Source organism: Arachis hypogaea, chromosome 11 (assembly GCF_003086295.3).
Source record: "Arachis hypogaea cultivar Tifrunner chromosome 11, arahy.Tifrunner.gnm2.J5K5, whole genome shotgun sequence".
NCBI classification, from domain to species: Eukaryota; Viridiplantae; Streptophyta; class Magnoliopsida; order Fabales; family Fabaceae; genus Arachis; species Arachis hypogaea.
In genome coordinates, this window is record NC_092046.1 from 132870323 (window position 1) to 132885382 (window position 15060).

At 37.7% G+C, this 15060-nt stretch overlaps 2 protein-coding genes and 1 long non-coding RNA gene across 4 annotated transcripts; 1 reads left to right on the plus strand and 2 right to left on the minus strand.

The window, feature by feature from the left end:
* The first annotated feature begins 358 nt into the window (after positions 1–358).
* LOC112722674 (uncharacterized) lies at positions 359–3153 on the plus strand. Of its 2 annotated transcripts, none has more exons than XM_025773784.3 (8): positions 359–613; positions 705–807; positions 903–1010; positions 1095–1204; positions 1310–1417; positions 1495–1540; positions 1905–1945; positions 2727–3153. In XM_025773784.3, the coding sequence occupies exons 1-8, from the start codon at positions 405–407 to the stop codon at positions 2728–2730; spliced, it is 729 nt and encodes a 242-aa protein (XP_025629569.1). In that variant the 5' UTR covers positions 359–404; the 3' UTR covers positions 2731–3153. The 2 variants fall into 2 exon arrangements, with proteins under 2 accessions (XP_025629569.1, XP_025629567.1); XM_025773782.3 differs by having other exon boundaries at positions 360–613; positions 1814–1945.
* Positions 3154–7418: 4265 nt separating this feature from the next.
* On the minus strand, positions 7419–8297 carry LOC112721833 (uncharacterized). The gene is made up of 2 exons (XM_025772858.1): positions 8241–8297; positions 7419–8117 (listed from the first exon to the last, which is right to left on the minus strand). The coding sequence occupies exons 1-2, from the start codon at positions 8295–8297 to the stop codon at positions 7419–7421; spliced, it is 756 nt and encodes a 251-aa protein (XP_025628643.1).
* An 843-nt stretch (positions 8298–9140) lies between these two features.
* On the minus strand, positions 9141–12091 carry LOC112724066 (uncharacterized). Its single transcript, XR_003163290.3, has 4 exons — positions 11926–12091; positions 11779–11833; positions 11543–11701; positions 9141–9425 (listed from the first exon to the last, which is right to left on the minus strand). It is a non-coding gene; the product is annotated as an uncharacterized lncRNA (long non-coding RNA).
* Positions 12092–15060: the final 2969 nt, after the last annotated feature.

Consider the following 15060-nt stretch of genomic DNA (forward strand, 5'->3'; position numbering starts at 1 on the left):
TTAAGTCTCCCACCAAATTGAGAAGTAGTGACTGGAATGTGAATAATATTATGGAGCAACTCAGTTTTACAATTTTAAAATTGTTTAATGATATTGAATAAATATTTGAATTATACATGACCGACTTACTTCATGTGCATTGCAATGCCAATTTTATTCATTGTATGTTGATTAATTTTTTTACTTACCTTACATGTCACTTGTCATTCAAAAGATTATTACATGTATTGAGTATAAAATGGAACCCATTATTTATCTCTTATTATATATTAATAAAAAATAAATAATAAATAATAAATAAATATTTATAAAGACATATATTTTAATTTTTTATTTTATAATTTTATATTTTTATTTAGTTATGACCGAGGTGAAAGCGTGGTCCTGATAAGGTTTTGGAAAGAATGAGCGTGGAAGATCTTCCTCGGAAGGAGGTGAACGTGCTGAAGGGGCACGAGGGCGCCGTACTTTCCGCAAGGTTCAACGCTGATGGCAACTACTGCCTCAGCTGTGGCAAAGACCGCACCATACGCCTCTGGAATCCCCACCGCGGCATCCACATCAAGACCTACAAATCCCACGGCCGTGAAGTCCGCGATGTCCATGTCACTTCGTACTCTCTCTCTCTCTCTCTCTCTCTCTCTCTCTCTCTCTCTCATACTCCTTAGTAATCAACACAATTGCATGTTAATAATTTGATTTAGGGACAACTCCAAGCTATGTTCGTGTGGTGGAGATCGCCAGATTTTTTATTGGGATGTAGCTACAGGCCGTGTAATTCGAAAGTTCCGTGGTCATGACGGTGAGGTATTTGCTATTCGCTATTTAGCTCCTTCCCCTGTATTGTTGCACTTCAATTCATAGCTATAGACGTCACTCTTGTAATATAGTTTCTTTCATAGGTCAATGCTGTGAAATTCAATGAGTATTCCTCTGTGGTAGTATCAGCTGGATATGATCAATCCTTGCGTTCTTGGGACTGCAGATCCCACAGCACCGAGCCTATGCAGGTCAATTTCATTTTAAAAGTTCTCATTTCCTTTCCCCGCACACCAATATTACTAATCAAGCCTATCCTATTAATTGATGTTCAGATTATTGACACATTTTCAGATAGTGTCATGTTTGTTTGCTTAACAAATACTGAAATCATTGGAGGAAGTGACGATGGAACTGTTCGAACCTTTGACATTCGCATTGGCAGGCATGTAGCGGCATATTTCAAAATGAAAGAGAAACACTCCCGGTACACACACGTATTGTCATCTGCTTCGTGAAATCTACTAATTTTTTCTTTTGTACACACCAGAGAAACATCTGATAACTTGGGGCAACCGGTTAACTGCATATCCATGTCAAATGATGGTAACTGCATTCTAGCTGGTTGTCTCGACTCTACTCTGCGGCTTTTGGACCGGTACGTGTATAACTTTCTGAGGAAATTTAGCATGGATCTTACTCCCTGCTAATTTTTTTCATCCTTTCTTGTGGCAGATCTACAGGGGAGTCATTGCAAGAATATAAAGGGCACACTAATAAGGTTAGTTCTTAGATGTTAAATCTGTTTCTGTTACTTTCTTCTATTACAAATATTGTCAAATAATACATGAAGATAACAGATTTAGCTACAAGTTAAGATTCAGCGTCATTCTAATATTTATTTATCTGGCCTACAACATTTCCATTCCAACATTTGTTTATTCTAAAAGCATTATTTTTTTGTGTTTTAAGCAACTATACCATGTCCTTGCAAGCTTTATGGCTTAGTCCATCTTATCAGGTTTGATAATCATTTGTAATTAGTTATCCTCAGTCATTTAAATTGGATTGCTGCCTTACCAATACGGATGCTCATGTAACTGCTGGCTCTGAGGATGGCTACATCTATTTTTGGGATCTTGTAGATGCATCGGTCGTGTCAAGATTCAGGGCTCATAACTCAGTGGTAAACTCTTCAACTACAACACTCTTTCTACATGGAAGTTCTGTTAGAAACTATGTTGATACTAATTTACCAAGTCTAAAAGGACATTATAGACCTTTCATTGGCTAATGACATTTTTGCAACGATAATTGTGACTTTCTCAAGTTTTCAATTCCTCCTTAAGCTTGACAAAAGAAAATGAATTCCTCTTAAGTTTGAATCCCAAACTTGATATCGTTTTACAAAATGCTGTGTCAGTTTATGCTTGTTCGTCCATTTAGATTATATGGTTCCACAGGAAGCATATCATGTTATATTGAGGCCCCCCTTCTCTTTCTGACTAGATACTCTCCTAAGTCCTATCCTTTTGTGTTGGGTTGTTGGGGCCACCAATGTGAAAATTTGTTACACCAATAAACAATAATTTCATGTGACAATTCTGTTTTGATACAGTTTTTGTCACCTGTACACAACATCTTGAACAGTTATCGATTAAGAAAGAAAATATCTGCTGCTGATTTTCTTGAAATATTTTCTGTTACTTTGTTGTCAAATTAATTAAAGCTCTTAATGCTGCATCTTATTATTGTCAGTTTCAATTCTCTCTCCCTTTTTTATTTTGTTGTGAAAAGAGTCTAGGTATTCTCTGCAATAACTGATGCCATTTTGGGTTATATACTGTGATAGATACTATAATCTTAGAGATGTAAATATTTGTGCTTAGTTTTCTTTGGATTTACTTGTTATGGAAGGATAAAGACTAGTCGACAATGATACGAGTCACGTGAACTTTCTTGCTCAGGTAACAAGCGTAAGTTATCACCCAAAGGAGAATTGCATGGTAACTGCTTCTGTGGATGGCACCATTCGAGTGTGGAAGACATAGGAACAAAATGCAAGCAGGAAGCTTCTCGTGTCTACTCGGCCCATACCAATGCCCAAATAGAGCAATAATGACTTGTCCAACACCAGTTGAAGCCCACAGAAACCGTGTTACTTCAGCTTATATTATATTAGTATATATGCAAATGTTCCTTATTGTTAATACAAGGTGTGAGTCTTAGCTACTGAATCTCTGATCTCCTGTCAAATGTAGGGTATCAGGGTATGGGTTATTCTAGTTTTAACCTGTTATCCTTTTCATTGGGCAAGCATTTTTTGCTAGTGAAGTTGTTGGTGAATAAGTGGATGTATACTTTTATTTTAGTGATGTGATTCTTCAGTCTTTATTATTGATTTCCCATTATTCAATTCCAACTCAAATGACGAAAGGATGAATTCTAAGTTTTACCTCCATGTAATGTGGTCCTCTAAACTAAAGATTGAGTCTCTTATACACGTGGCCTACAATTATAACAATGATCGTCACGATTGCATCGGTAGTTATTGTCATTATCATCGTCACGATTGCATCTTTCGGACCTGTATTTAATCTGCTTTTGTATTGGATATTAAAATGTTTTTTATTATATATGCCAAATTAATGCTGTTTACGCATCAATTTATTTGGTTAACTTTAGTTATCTCCAAACTCAATTTGATAACAACCGTATTTAATCACATTCGGCAATGGTGTAACATCCTACTACACAGAGTTTTACGCTTAAGTCGTAGAACAGAGGTAGTGTGGTGTTACGGACCTCTAATTATAAAATATTTACTTATAATAGTAGAAAAACATAATATACTAGGAGCCTTGAAAAACAGGTAAAACAAAGCTGCAAAATAAAAAGCGCAACCCTCAGGAAACGGAATTACTTGCGTACTAAGAAACCTAAGGGTTATAGATATGATAAAGCGAAAAAAAGAATAGAGAGCTAAGAGATACAACATAACTAGCTCCTGACTCAGCTTGCGAAGTCAAGTCTGGCCGAAGAATATATATACATACATATACAGGTATCCCAAAATACTCAAAATAAAGAAAAGAGACCCTAACTCTCCCTCAACCTCTATGAGGAACAAAATGATTAAGTTTCTTGGTGAGCAAGCTAACACATATGTACATACATATACAAACTGTAAACCCAAAATAACCCAGGCACTACTCCGCTTCAGGGATCCAAACGCCTAGCGAGGAGCCGCTCGACCAACAATTCCAAATAAACACCACTCAATCTCAACCATATCATTACATTGCCATAATCATAAATCCTTCATCCATCATCATTATACTAGCATATATATATATATATATATATATATATATATATATATATATATATTTGCATTCAACCCACATCATCAATTACTCAACACATGCTCGCATAAACTTATCCATCAATATCATAAAAACTAATCATTTAACACATTCAATCACTTCAACTTATTCTATAGTTCCTTAGCCTAAGTTTTCACAAAACCTTATATATTAAACGCGTGAAACCAAAACCATACCTTGGCCGATCACTATGTTTGGTCCAAGGCAGCCACACTAGTCACATTCACAGCCCCTCAAGCTTGAGAAATCAACCAAAATCTTAGCACCAATCATCCACCAAGCCTCCAAATGCCCACCGTTCAATTCCAATGCATAAATATATACTTAATTTACACCTAATACACATGTATACTTCAAGTTCAGATTTCGCATAATAAAATCAAGAGTTGATTAAGGTTTAGGTGATCCTTACCGTACCCACACACATAGCAACTCAAACCCGATAAGCTCTGCAAGCTAAATCGAACCTAGAACACCGAATTTGGCAACATCTCATTACAAGGCTCAATTTCAAGAATAAAAAAGGGGATAGAAAATCTAAGATAAAATTGGGGCTTACCAGTGAAATTGATCTGATAGAAATGTAGAGCTCGACGTGCTGGACGCGTGGCTGCAAAAAGTGCGGCGATCGGAGCTCGAACGGAGAAGTTATGGTGAATTGAAATGATGGTGAGGGTTTGGGAAGCTCTCCTCTCCCCCAAATCTGTTCAACGTTCTTGTTGCTGAATGGGGAAGGAGAAGCCCCTGCCCATTTTAAGTTATGGGTCCGATTGGATCTACGGGTCCGGTTTTGGGTCTGGTTCGGCCCATCCGGTTTAATTTTGGGCTAAATTTTTCGAAATTGATGTCAAAATTCTCGTTTTGAAGAGATCTATCCTATTTTGATATTAGATTTACGTTTTTAATTTTCCTAATTAAAATTTAGTTTATTAACTAATTATTTACTTATTTTTGCGGGGTTTACATCCTACCCACCTAATTAAGAATTTTGTCCTCAAAATTCAGAGTTAATTACCTAAAAAGAGGTGTGGGTAGTCTTTCCGCATCTCTGACTCAAGCTCCCAGGTATGCTCTTCAATACCAGCCCGACTCCAAGCTACTTTTACTAAAGAAACCTCTTTTCCGCGTAAATACTTGATGCTGGTGTCATCAATCCTAACTGGAGTTACCGGAAGCGTCATAACTTCTCTTACTTGAACCGATTATGGTTCTAGGACATGATTAGGATCAAAAGTGTATTTACAAAGCTGCGATACGTGAAACGCGTCATGCAGGTTCGAAAGATGTGGTGGTAAAGCGATCCTATACGCCAATGGTCCAATTCTCTTCAGAATTTCAAACATCCCAAGATAACGGGGATTTAGCTTCTTAGTTTTGATGGATCTCCCTATTCCGATGGTTGGAGTAACCTTCAGGAAGACGTGTTCTCCTTCCTTATGGTCTCTGGTGTTCAATTTTAACTTTCTGGCAAGTTAGGTACTTGGAAACGTGCAACGCCACATCATTTTTCATTCCTGGCCACCAGAACATTGTCTTTAGATCTTGATACATCTTGGTGCTTCCTGGATGGATTGAGAACCCGCTCTTATGAGCTTCTTCCAATATGCTCTGTCGCAAATCCGACATCTGGCACAATGATCCGATTCTTGAACCTCCATAACCCATCCTTATCTTCTGACACTCTCCACTGTTTGCCTTTCTCAATCGCCGGAAAAATCTTATACAATTCTTGGTCATTCTGATGAGCCTTTAAAAGTTCATCCTTGAAATCGCTTGAAATTTGTAACTGACTTAAGCATAAAGTCCCAAACTCTTCTCTGATTCCCAATTTCAACCCTTGGAATGCTTTCAGTAATTCTCCCTCTCGTAACATCATCCATGCAACACACAGAGATTTCCTACTCAAGGCATCTGCCACCATATTCGCCTTTCCCGGATGGTAGTTCAACTCGAAGTCATAATCCTTCAGAAGTTCCATCCACCTCCTCTGCCGCATATTCAACTCTTTTTGTTCAAAGAGGTACTTCAAGCTCTTATGGTCTGAGAAAACTTGAAACTTCACACCATAGAGATAATGCCTCCAAATCTTCAAAGCAAAAATAACGACAGCAAGCTCCAAATCGTGAGTTGGATAGTTTCTTTTATGTGGCCTTAACTGACGTGAGGCATAAGCTACAACTTTATGGTGTTGCATCAGCACACATCCTAAACCCTTCAATGATGCATCACAGTATACTTTGAATGGTTCTCTTGGCTCAGGCAGCATCAACACGGGTGCAGTCGTCAACCTCTGCTTTAATGCCAGGAAACTCTCCTCGCACTCAGGAGTCCACACAAAAGGAACATCCTTCCTCGTTAGCTTGGTCAAAGGCAAAGCGAGCTGTGAAAACCCTTTAATGAACCTCCGATAGTAACTTGCCAATCCTAGGAAACTCCTGATCTCCGTCACTGAAGTTGGACACTCCCAATTCATCACTGCTTCAACCGTAGTAGGATCTACTACTATTCCCTATTTACTTACCACATGGCCAAGAAATTTCACTTCAGACTTCCAGAACTCACACTTGGATAGCTTGGCATACAACTTCCTATCCTTCAAGATCTGCAGCACCGTCCGTAAGTGATCCGCATGCTCACTCTCTGTCTTAGAGTAAATAAGTATGTCATCGATAAACACAACAACAAACTTATCCAGATATGGATGAAAAATCCTATTCATGTAATCCATGAATATCGCTGGAGCATTAGTCAGTCCGAGGGACATTACTGTGTATTCATAGTGACCATAACGCGTCCTAAAGGCAGTTTTGTGAATATCCTCATCTCTAACCCTTATCTGATGGTATCTAGATCGTAGATCAATTTTAGAGAACATGCCGACTCGCTGTAACTGGTCCATAAGGTCATCAATCCTTGGCAACAGGTATTTATTCTTCACAGTAATCTTGTTCAGCTGCCGATAGTTAACACATTAGCACATACTCCTGTCTTTCTTCTTTACCAGTAACACTGGCGCACCCCACGGAGACACACTTGGGCGGATAAAGTTCTTACCCAGCAGATCTTCTAGCTGAGACTTTAATTCGGCCATTTCTAGGGGTGACATCCTATAAGGAGCACTCGAAATTGATTCGGCCCCAGGCACCAACTCAATAGCGAACTCAACCTCTCAGTTAGGTGGAAATTCATCAATATCATCAGGAAACACCTCTGGAAACTCACACACAATCAGAATTTGCTCCAAGCTTTGATCATCACCTGAAACACCCGCAGCTAACAACAATATTCCTTGATATTCGGCCCAGAACAGTTCATCATCATGGAATTCAGGTAGTAGCTATTCGCCACAACTGGCCCTTTTGTGTCTTCTGGCATAAAGCACACTGATTTTGCAAAACAATCGAGTAGAACATGGTTCTTGGATAACCAGTCCAACCCCAAAATAAGATCAAGACCAGTCATTGGCAGACAAATTAAGTCATGCACGAATTCATGCTGTTGGATTCGAAATGGAACTTGTAAGCACCCCAACCTAGTCACTATAGCCTCATGGGTAGCATTATAGACCTTTAAATCATACCCCAAGATTACTATTTTCAATCCTAACTCATCAGCCTTCTCAAATGCAATAAATGAATGTGTAGCTCCAAAATCAAATAAGGCATTCAAAGTTTTACCGGCCATCTCACAATTACCTCTAATAAGTGTCTCTGACCCCTCAGCGCCTACTGCAGAAGTAGTGTATACTCTCCCTGGTTGCTGCACTCTGCCAGTCTCATACCTCTTCTTCTCTGGGAAGTTATTAGCCAAGTGTCCAGGCTGTCCACAGAAATAACATACTCCAGTCCCAAACCTATACGGTCCTGAATGGTACTTCCCGCATCTGTGACAACTCAAGTCCTGCTGTGGCTGCTTCCCATGCCTTCTTCCCTGAGTAGCATTGGCATTTGGCCTCTTGAAGTTACCTTGCCCCTGATTATTCTAACGGACAAAGCCACCACGCTTGAATTGTCTGCCCCTAGGTGCAAAATTCCTCCCTGAAGTCCTCTGGAAAGGCATCCTCATACTTCTCTTTTCTGCTGCGGCCTTTCTTACACACTCCTCAGCCACCTTGCTCTTATTCACAAGTTCAGAGATCACCCGGAACTCCATAGGTGCTAGAAGCTCAGAATGTCACTCCGAAGGCCTCCTTCATACTTGATGCATTTCCACTCAGCAAAGTCCTCAGGAGCTCCCTGACAAATGCGTGAAAAATGGCACAGTTTATCAAATCTGCTAGTGTACTTAGTAATGGTCATCTGGCCTTGTTTCAGCTGAAACAGTTCAAGTTCCTTGGCATTTCTGACTGAGCTGGGAAAGTATTTCTTATAAAATTCTATTCGGAACAACTCCTAAGAGATTACAACCCCGTCAGGCTGCAGAATACGCCTCATGCCCTGCCACCAATGCTGAGCCTCACCTTGTAGCTGGTAGGTTCCAAACTCAACCCACTGTTCTTCAAGAACCTGCTGAGCCTGTAATGATCGCTCAATGGCTTGGATCCAGTTATCCACATCGGTAGGGTTCGAGGTTCCTCTGAAGGTCGGAGGATGAACTTTCAGGAAGGAGGAATGCATCATAGGACCATCGTCTCCGTTGTTGCCATTATTCCCATTATTTATTTGGTTTCCCAGGGCTTCAGCTGTTGCTTGCATCACCGCAGCCAAACTCAATTCGCTAACAACCGTATTTAATCACAATTTGTCCATCCGGTGATGGTGTAACACCCTACTACACAGAGTTTTACGCTTAAGTCATAGAATAGAAGTAGTGTGGTGTTACGGACCTCTAATAATAAAATATTTACTTATAATAGTAGAAAAACATAATATACTAGGAGCTTTGAAAAACGGGTAAAACAAAGCCGCAAAATAAAAAGCACAACCCTCAGGAAACGAAATTACTTGCGTGCTAAGAAACCTAAGGGTTATAGATATGATAAAGCAAAAAAAAGAATAGAGAGCCAAGAGTACAGCATAACTAGCTCCTGACTCAGCTTGCGAAGCCAAGGCTGGCCGGAGAATATATATACATACATATACAGGTATCCCAAAATACTCAAAATACAGAAAAGAGACCCTAACTCTCCCTCAACCTCTATGAGGAACAAAATGATTAAGTTTCTTGGAGAGCAAGCTAACACATATTACCATACATATACAAACTGTAAACCCAAAATAACCTAGGGACTACTCCGCTTCAGGGATCCAGATGCCTAGCGAGGAGCCGCTCGACCTGCATCTGAAAACATCAACACAGTATGGAGTGAGAACCAGATGTTCTCAGCATGGTAAAGGTGCCACGCATATAATATAAGGTCCTGGGAATGCCAGAGGCAATCCTAGAACTCCAACATACAATTATAAAACTTAAATTCTAAGCAGAAGCCATAAAAAGGGGGTAGGTGACCTAAGTATCTTAAACTTACTTTCTTTAAATCCTAACATTAACACCAAACCAATCCACCCTTCCTCTGCTCCTCCATCATCCATGAATCAGCAAAGACAAACAAATAGATAATTACACGCACAAGTAGGAAACAGGTAGCAAATAGCAAATATAGCAGATAGCAGGGTATATATTCAGTTAGGCAATCCCAAGTAATGCATAGTAGACAAAACAAACAAATGCACATGATATATTCCTGTCCTATGGCTGATGAGGCTCATCTGTCGGCTATCCAGCCAACCCGACAAGTCCGAAAACCTTAGACTGTCCCCCGTCGCGCATCCCCATGAGAGTATGCATAGATATCACATTCATTCATCATTGAATCATTCATTCATATATCACTCAATGGGGGATATCCATTCCTGGAAATTTATACGTTTCCGGTCACCCTTACGACGTAGGGTCAACAGAGTATCGAGTTTTAACCTAGAACACGTGGTGGCAAGCCACAATTCTGTTACCTAAGGAAACTCGTATCTCAGATATCATCATATTCATAAGCCATTCGATATTCATAATCATTATATAATCATTCATCAAGCCATGGTATCATAACTTCATTTAACATCCATATCTCCTTCGTTTAACTCATCATTTTTACCTCTTACTTCATCCCCAAGTTACCTTAAATTCCTATCTTCTGCTCATTACTAAGCTTACCAGTAAAATCTAAGGTTAACAGGGCAAAAATAGGGATTTAGGGGTTCAAAACCATGTTTAGATCACAAAAACACAGGTGCTAGAAAAACAGAGTGTGTGCGTACGCACACATGTGTGCATGCGCGCAGCTTAAAGAGAAAACGGAACGTGTGCGTGCGCACGAATGCGTGCGTGTGCACACCAGCCAGGAATTACTTGGTGTATGTGTGCCTCACTCCCTGCGAGTGCCACCAACAGAAAGCATATCATGGTGTGTGCGTGCGCACAAGGACGTGCGTACGCACACTTTCTGAAAAATACCAGGTGTGCGTGCGCACGAAGGCGTGCGTACGCACAGGTAAAATTTCTGCTTCTGTTGGGTGCGTGCGCACAACAGTGTGCGTGGGCACACATCAGAAAACCTGATTCTGCTGCAACTTTGAAAATTTCAATTTTTCACACCAGATTTCCGGCGTCCATAACTTCCTCTACAGAATTCAATTTTTCGCTAACCTTATATCAATTTCAAGCTTATCAAACATTCTTTAATTTAAAACAAACCTCATTTCCATCCGAAATTTGAGGAGCAAGTTATGGACTACCAAAGTTCATCAAAAAATCAACTTTTACCAAAATATGCCAAACCCCATTTTTACCCAAATTCACATTCCCTTTTCAAAACTCAATTTCATTTAACTCAACATACCATAACCATCAATACAACTTACCTTTCACCACTACACAACAATTCATTCAACCCTTGCATTTCCTTAGCTCAATACACCTCATTTCAATCTAACTTTACAAGTTTTACTCACAAACTCACAAACTAACATACCATTCCATATACACATATTGTCATCATCATAAAATTCTTCAACCATCATCACAACATTAATCAATATAACAGTACCAACAATTCCAAATAAACACCACTCAATCTCAACCATATCATTACTTTGCCATAATCATAAATCCTTCATCCATCATCATTATACTACCACATATATATGTGGTAGTATAATGATGATGGATGAAGGATTTATGATTATGGCAAAGTAATGATATGGTTGAGATTGAGTGGTGTTTATATATATTTGCATTCAACCCACATCATCAATTACTCAACACATGCCCACATCAACTTATCCATCAATATCATAAAAACTAATCATTTAACACATTCAATCACTTCAACTTATCCTATAGTTTTCTAGCCTAAATTTTCACAAAACCTTATATATTAAATGCGCGAAACCTAACCATACCTTGGCCGATCACTATGTTTGGTCCAAGGCAGCCACACTAGTCACATCCACAACCCCTCAAGCTTGAGAAATCAACTAAAATCTTAGCACCAATCATCCACCAAGCCTCTAAATGCCCACCGTTCAATTCCAATGCATAAATATATACTTAATTCACACCTAATACACATGTATACTTCAAGTTCAGATTTTACATAATAAAATCAATAGTTGACTAAGGTTTAGGTGATCCTTACCGCACCCAGATGCATAGCAACTCAAACCTGATAAGCTCTGCAAGCTAAATCGAACCTAGAACACCAAATTTGGCAAAATCTCATTACAATGCTCAATTTCAAGAATAAAAAAGGGGGTAGAAAATCTGAGATGAAATTGGGGCTTACCAGTAAAATTGATCCGACATAAATGTAGAGCTCGATGCGCTGGACACGTGGCCGCAAACAGTACGGCGATCGGAACTCAAACGGAGAAGTTATGGTGAATTAAAATGATGGTGAGAGTTTGGGAAGCTCTCCTCTCCCCCAAATCTGTTCAGCGTTCTGCTAAATGGGGAAGGAGAAGCCCCGGGCCATTTTAAGTTATGGGTCCGGTTGGACTTACGGGCCTGGTTTTGGGTCCGGTTCAATTGGTTCGGCTCATTCGGTTCAATTTTAAACCAAATTTTTTGAAATTGATGTTAAAATTCTTGTTTAAAGAGCTTTATCTTATTTTGATATTAGATTTATGTTTTTAATTTTTCTAATTAAAATTTAATTTATTAACTAATTATTTACTGATTTTAACGGGTTTACAGGTGACAATTGTATGCTATTTATATTCTGACGCCTTTTTATGGTGTTTGTCGGTAGAATTATTGTAGTATCAAAATGTTTAATGTGTATAATTTGCGTCTCTCAAAAATATGTTTGATGGCGGATTGATATTTGAGATTTTAAGTATCCAAAATACAAATGTAAGGCATATACTTATTTTTTTACTAACGAAAATTCAATAAAACATGCATAATATTAAATTACTGAATTAATAATTAATTTTTTATCTGTTTATAATCTTTTTAAGGGGAATATATACGGTTAAATGAATACAATAAGCCATACCGGTTAAATTTTGATCAAACACACGAATGGAGTTTCCTCTACATAACTTGACTCCTTTAATTTAACCACATTGTTATAGATAAATGAAATATGAACGGCTATTATAATTGTTGTTGACAAAAATTAAAAGTATAAGTAGGTGGTTTCAGTTTCAATAAAACCAATTAATGGTGTGTCCTTTGGTGTACAATTAGCAGTACCAAAAATGAACGGATGTGATTTTTAGAGTCAAAAAAGAAAAGGACAATGTCATTCGATTAACAATTTTTTTAATTTTTTATTTTTTAAAATTAAATTTTAAATATTAAATAATAACTGATTAATGATAATTTAAAAAATTAAAATTATTAATTAATAATAAATTAGCTGATAGTTGACTGATTAGATGTTAGTTATTTAGCGAAATTCGAATCCAAATGTTAATACACTTTGATAATAAAGCTTGTGTTCCCTAATCCCATCCAACGCAAAACTTCACACATCTAACTACTTGGACCCTTCTTCCACACACTAACACTATATCAAACTATATTAATATAACCTTGCTTTTAGTAGGAGATATTAACTCATAAGGTATGATTTTATTTAGTTCAGGACCAAATGATTTTTAGTAAAAATTTAGAACTATTAATTAACTTTGTTTTTAGTAACGCTAATCTTTTACTAAATTCAATTAATAAGTTGGTTAATATTTATGAATTAGGTTAATTAAGTTTTATTAATTTTCCACAATTTGTAGAGGTTGACGAATTAGATTTACTCTTTGTAATTATTATGTTTTGGTTAGTGATAAGGGTAGTGATTTTTAACCTGTATCCTTTGCCAAGATCTTTTAGAACTTGAGAAAGGGGGTTGACTCAAAAGCAGAACAAAACATAACAGAAAAAGAGAATCACACAAGCATATATCCTGGTTCGGTTTCCAAGTGCAATGAAACCTACATCCAGTCTCCACCACAACTATGGTGGAATTTCCACTATAATCAAACTGATTACATGTACCAATACCAATGAATTACAACCTAATTCATCTAGTATCACCCACCAAATTTCTAACCTACACCTAGTATCCACCAAGTGCTATCCCAACTTAACTAAGGAAAACTCCAATCTAGCTCACCAAGTGTTAATCCAACTTGGCTAAGGAGAACTAAACCTAGTTCAACAAAAACCAAATACACAGAAAATTACTTTGGCTTTTTCAATTTATCTCTTTAGCCTCTTTTCACTAATGGCTTTTTCATTTTCTCACTTTACCATGATTAGCCTTTTTCTCAATTACAGAAAGATAGACATCAGAAAATCATAACAAAGAAATCTCAAGCGAAGCTCAAAGAAGAAGGAAACAACATTGCACGAAAATTCTCATTCTCTCTTTCCAATATGCATAGTTGCAGTCAACTCTAAGCAAGAGAAAACCTAAATTCAAGTTATGCTGCAATTGTTCAAGTTGTGCTGCAATCAACTCCAAGCAAGAGAAAACCTGAATTCAAGTTGTGTTGTAGTTGTTCAAGTAATAGTAATAATAGTACATTGTTTCAAAAGAAGGAACCAACATTAAAATCTGAATTCAAGTTGTGTTGCAATCAACTCTAAGCAAGAGGAAACCTAAATTCAAGTTGTGCTGGAGTTGTTCAAGGAGTCGTAGTAATAGTACTTTGTTTCAAAAGAAGGAACCAACACTGAAACCTGAACTTTAGTTGTGTTGCAATCAACTCTAAGCAAGAGGAAACCTAAATTCAAGTATGCTATAGTTGTTCAAATTGTGTTGTGCTGCATTTAACTCTAAGCAACAAATCTAGTAGTAGTAGCACCTTGTTTCAAAAGATGGAATTAATACAGAAACAGAAATTCAAATTGTCATGCAGTCAACTTTAAGCAAGAGAAAATCTGAATTTAAGTTTTGATGCAGTTGTTTAGGTTGTGCTATAGTTAACTCTAAGCAAGAGAGAACCTAAATTCAAGTTGTGCTACAGTTGTTCAGGTTGTGCAGCATTCAAATCTAAGAGAAAACCTGAATTCAAGTTGTTCTGCTGCAATCAACTCTAAGCAAGAGAAAACCTAAATTCAAGTTGTGTTACAGTTGTTCAGGTTGTGTTGTTGTCAACTCTAAGCAAGAGAATCTAGTAGCAGAATAGCAGTTGAGCTATTGTCAACTCTAAGAAAGAGGAGTAGTTGTGTTATTGTCAACTCTAAGCAAGAGAAAACCTAAATTCAAGTTGTGCTATAAGTAGTAGTTTCAAGTTTGCTACAAGTAGTAGTCTCAAGTTGTGTACTAGTAGTAGTTGTGTTGATGTCAACTCTAAGCAAAAGAAAATTTAAATTCAAGTTCTGCTACAAGTAGTAGTAATAGTAGTAGTAGTTGAGTTGTTGTCAACTCTAAACAAGAGAAAACCTAAATTCAAGTTGTTCTACAAGTAGT

Bases quoted from the DNA above. Each gene is read 5' to 3' on its own strand.
- LOC112722674 (XM_025773782.3), top strand. From the start codon at position 405: ATGAGCGTGGAAGATCTTCCTCGGAAGGAGGTGAACGTGCTGAAGGGG. The intron at 614-704 runs GTACTCTCTCTC...AATTTGATTTAG, and splicing joins CGCGATGTCCATGTCACTTC to GGACAACTCCAAGCTATGTT. The intron at 1,205-1,309 runs GCATGTAGCGGC...TGTACACACCAG, and splicing joins TTTGACATTCGCATTGGCAG to AGAAACATCTGATAACTTGG.
- LOC112721833 (XM_025772858.1), bottom strand. From the start codon at position 8,297: ATGGAGTTCCGGGTGATCTCTGAACTTGTGAATAAGAGCAAGGTGGCT. The intron at 8,118-8,240 runs GTAAGAAAGGCC...TAGAATAATCAG, and splicing joins GCAAGGTGGCTGAGGAGTGT to GGGCAAGGTAACTTCAAGAG.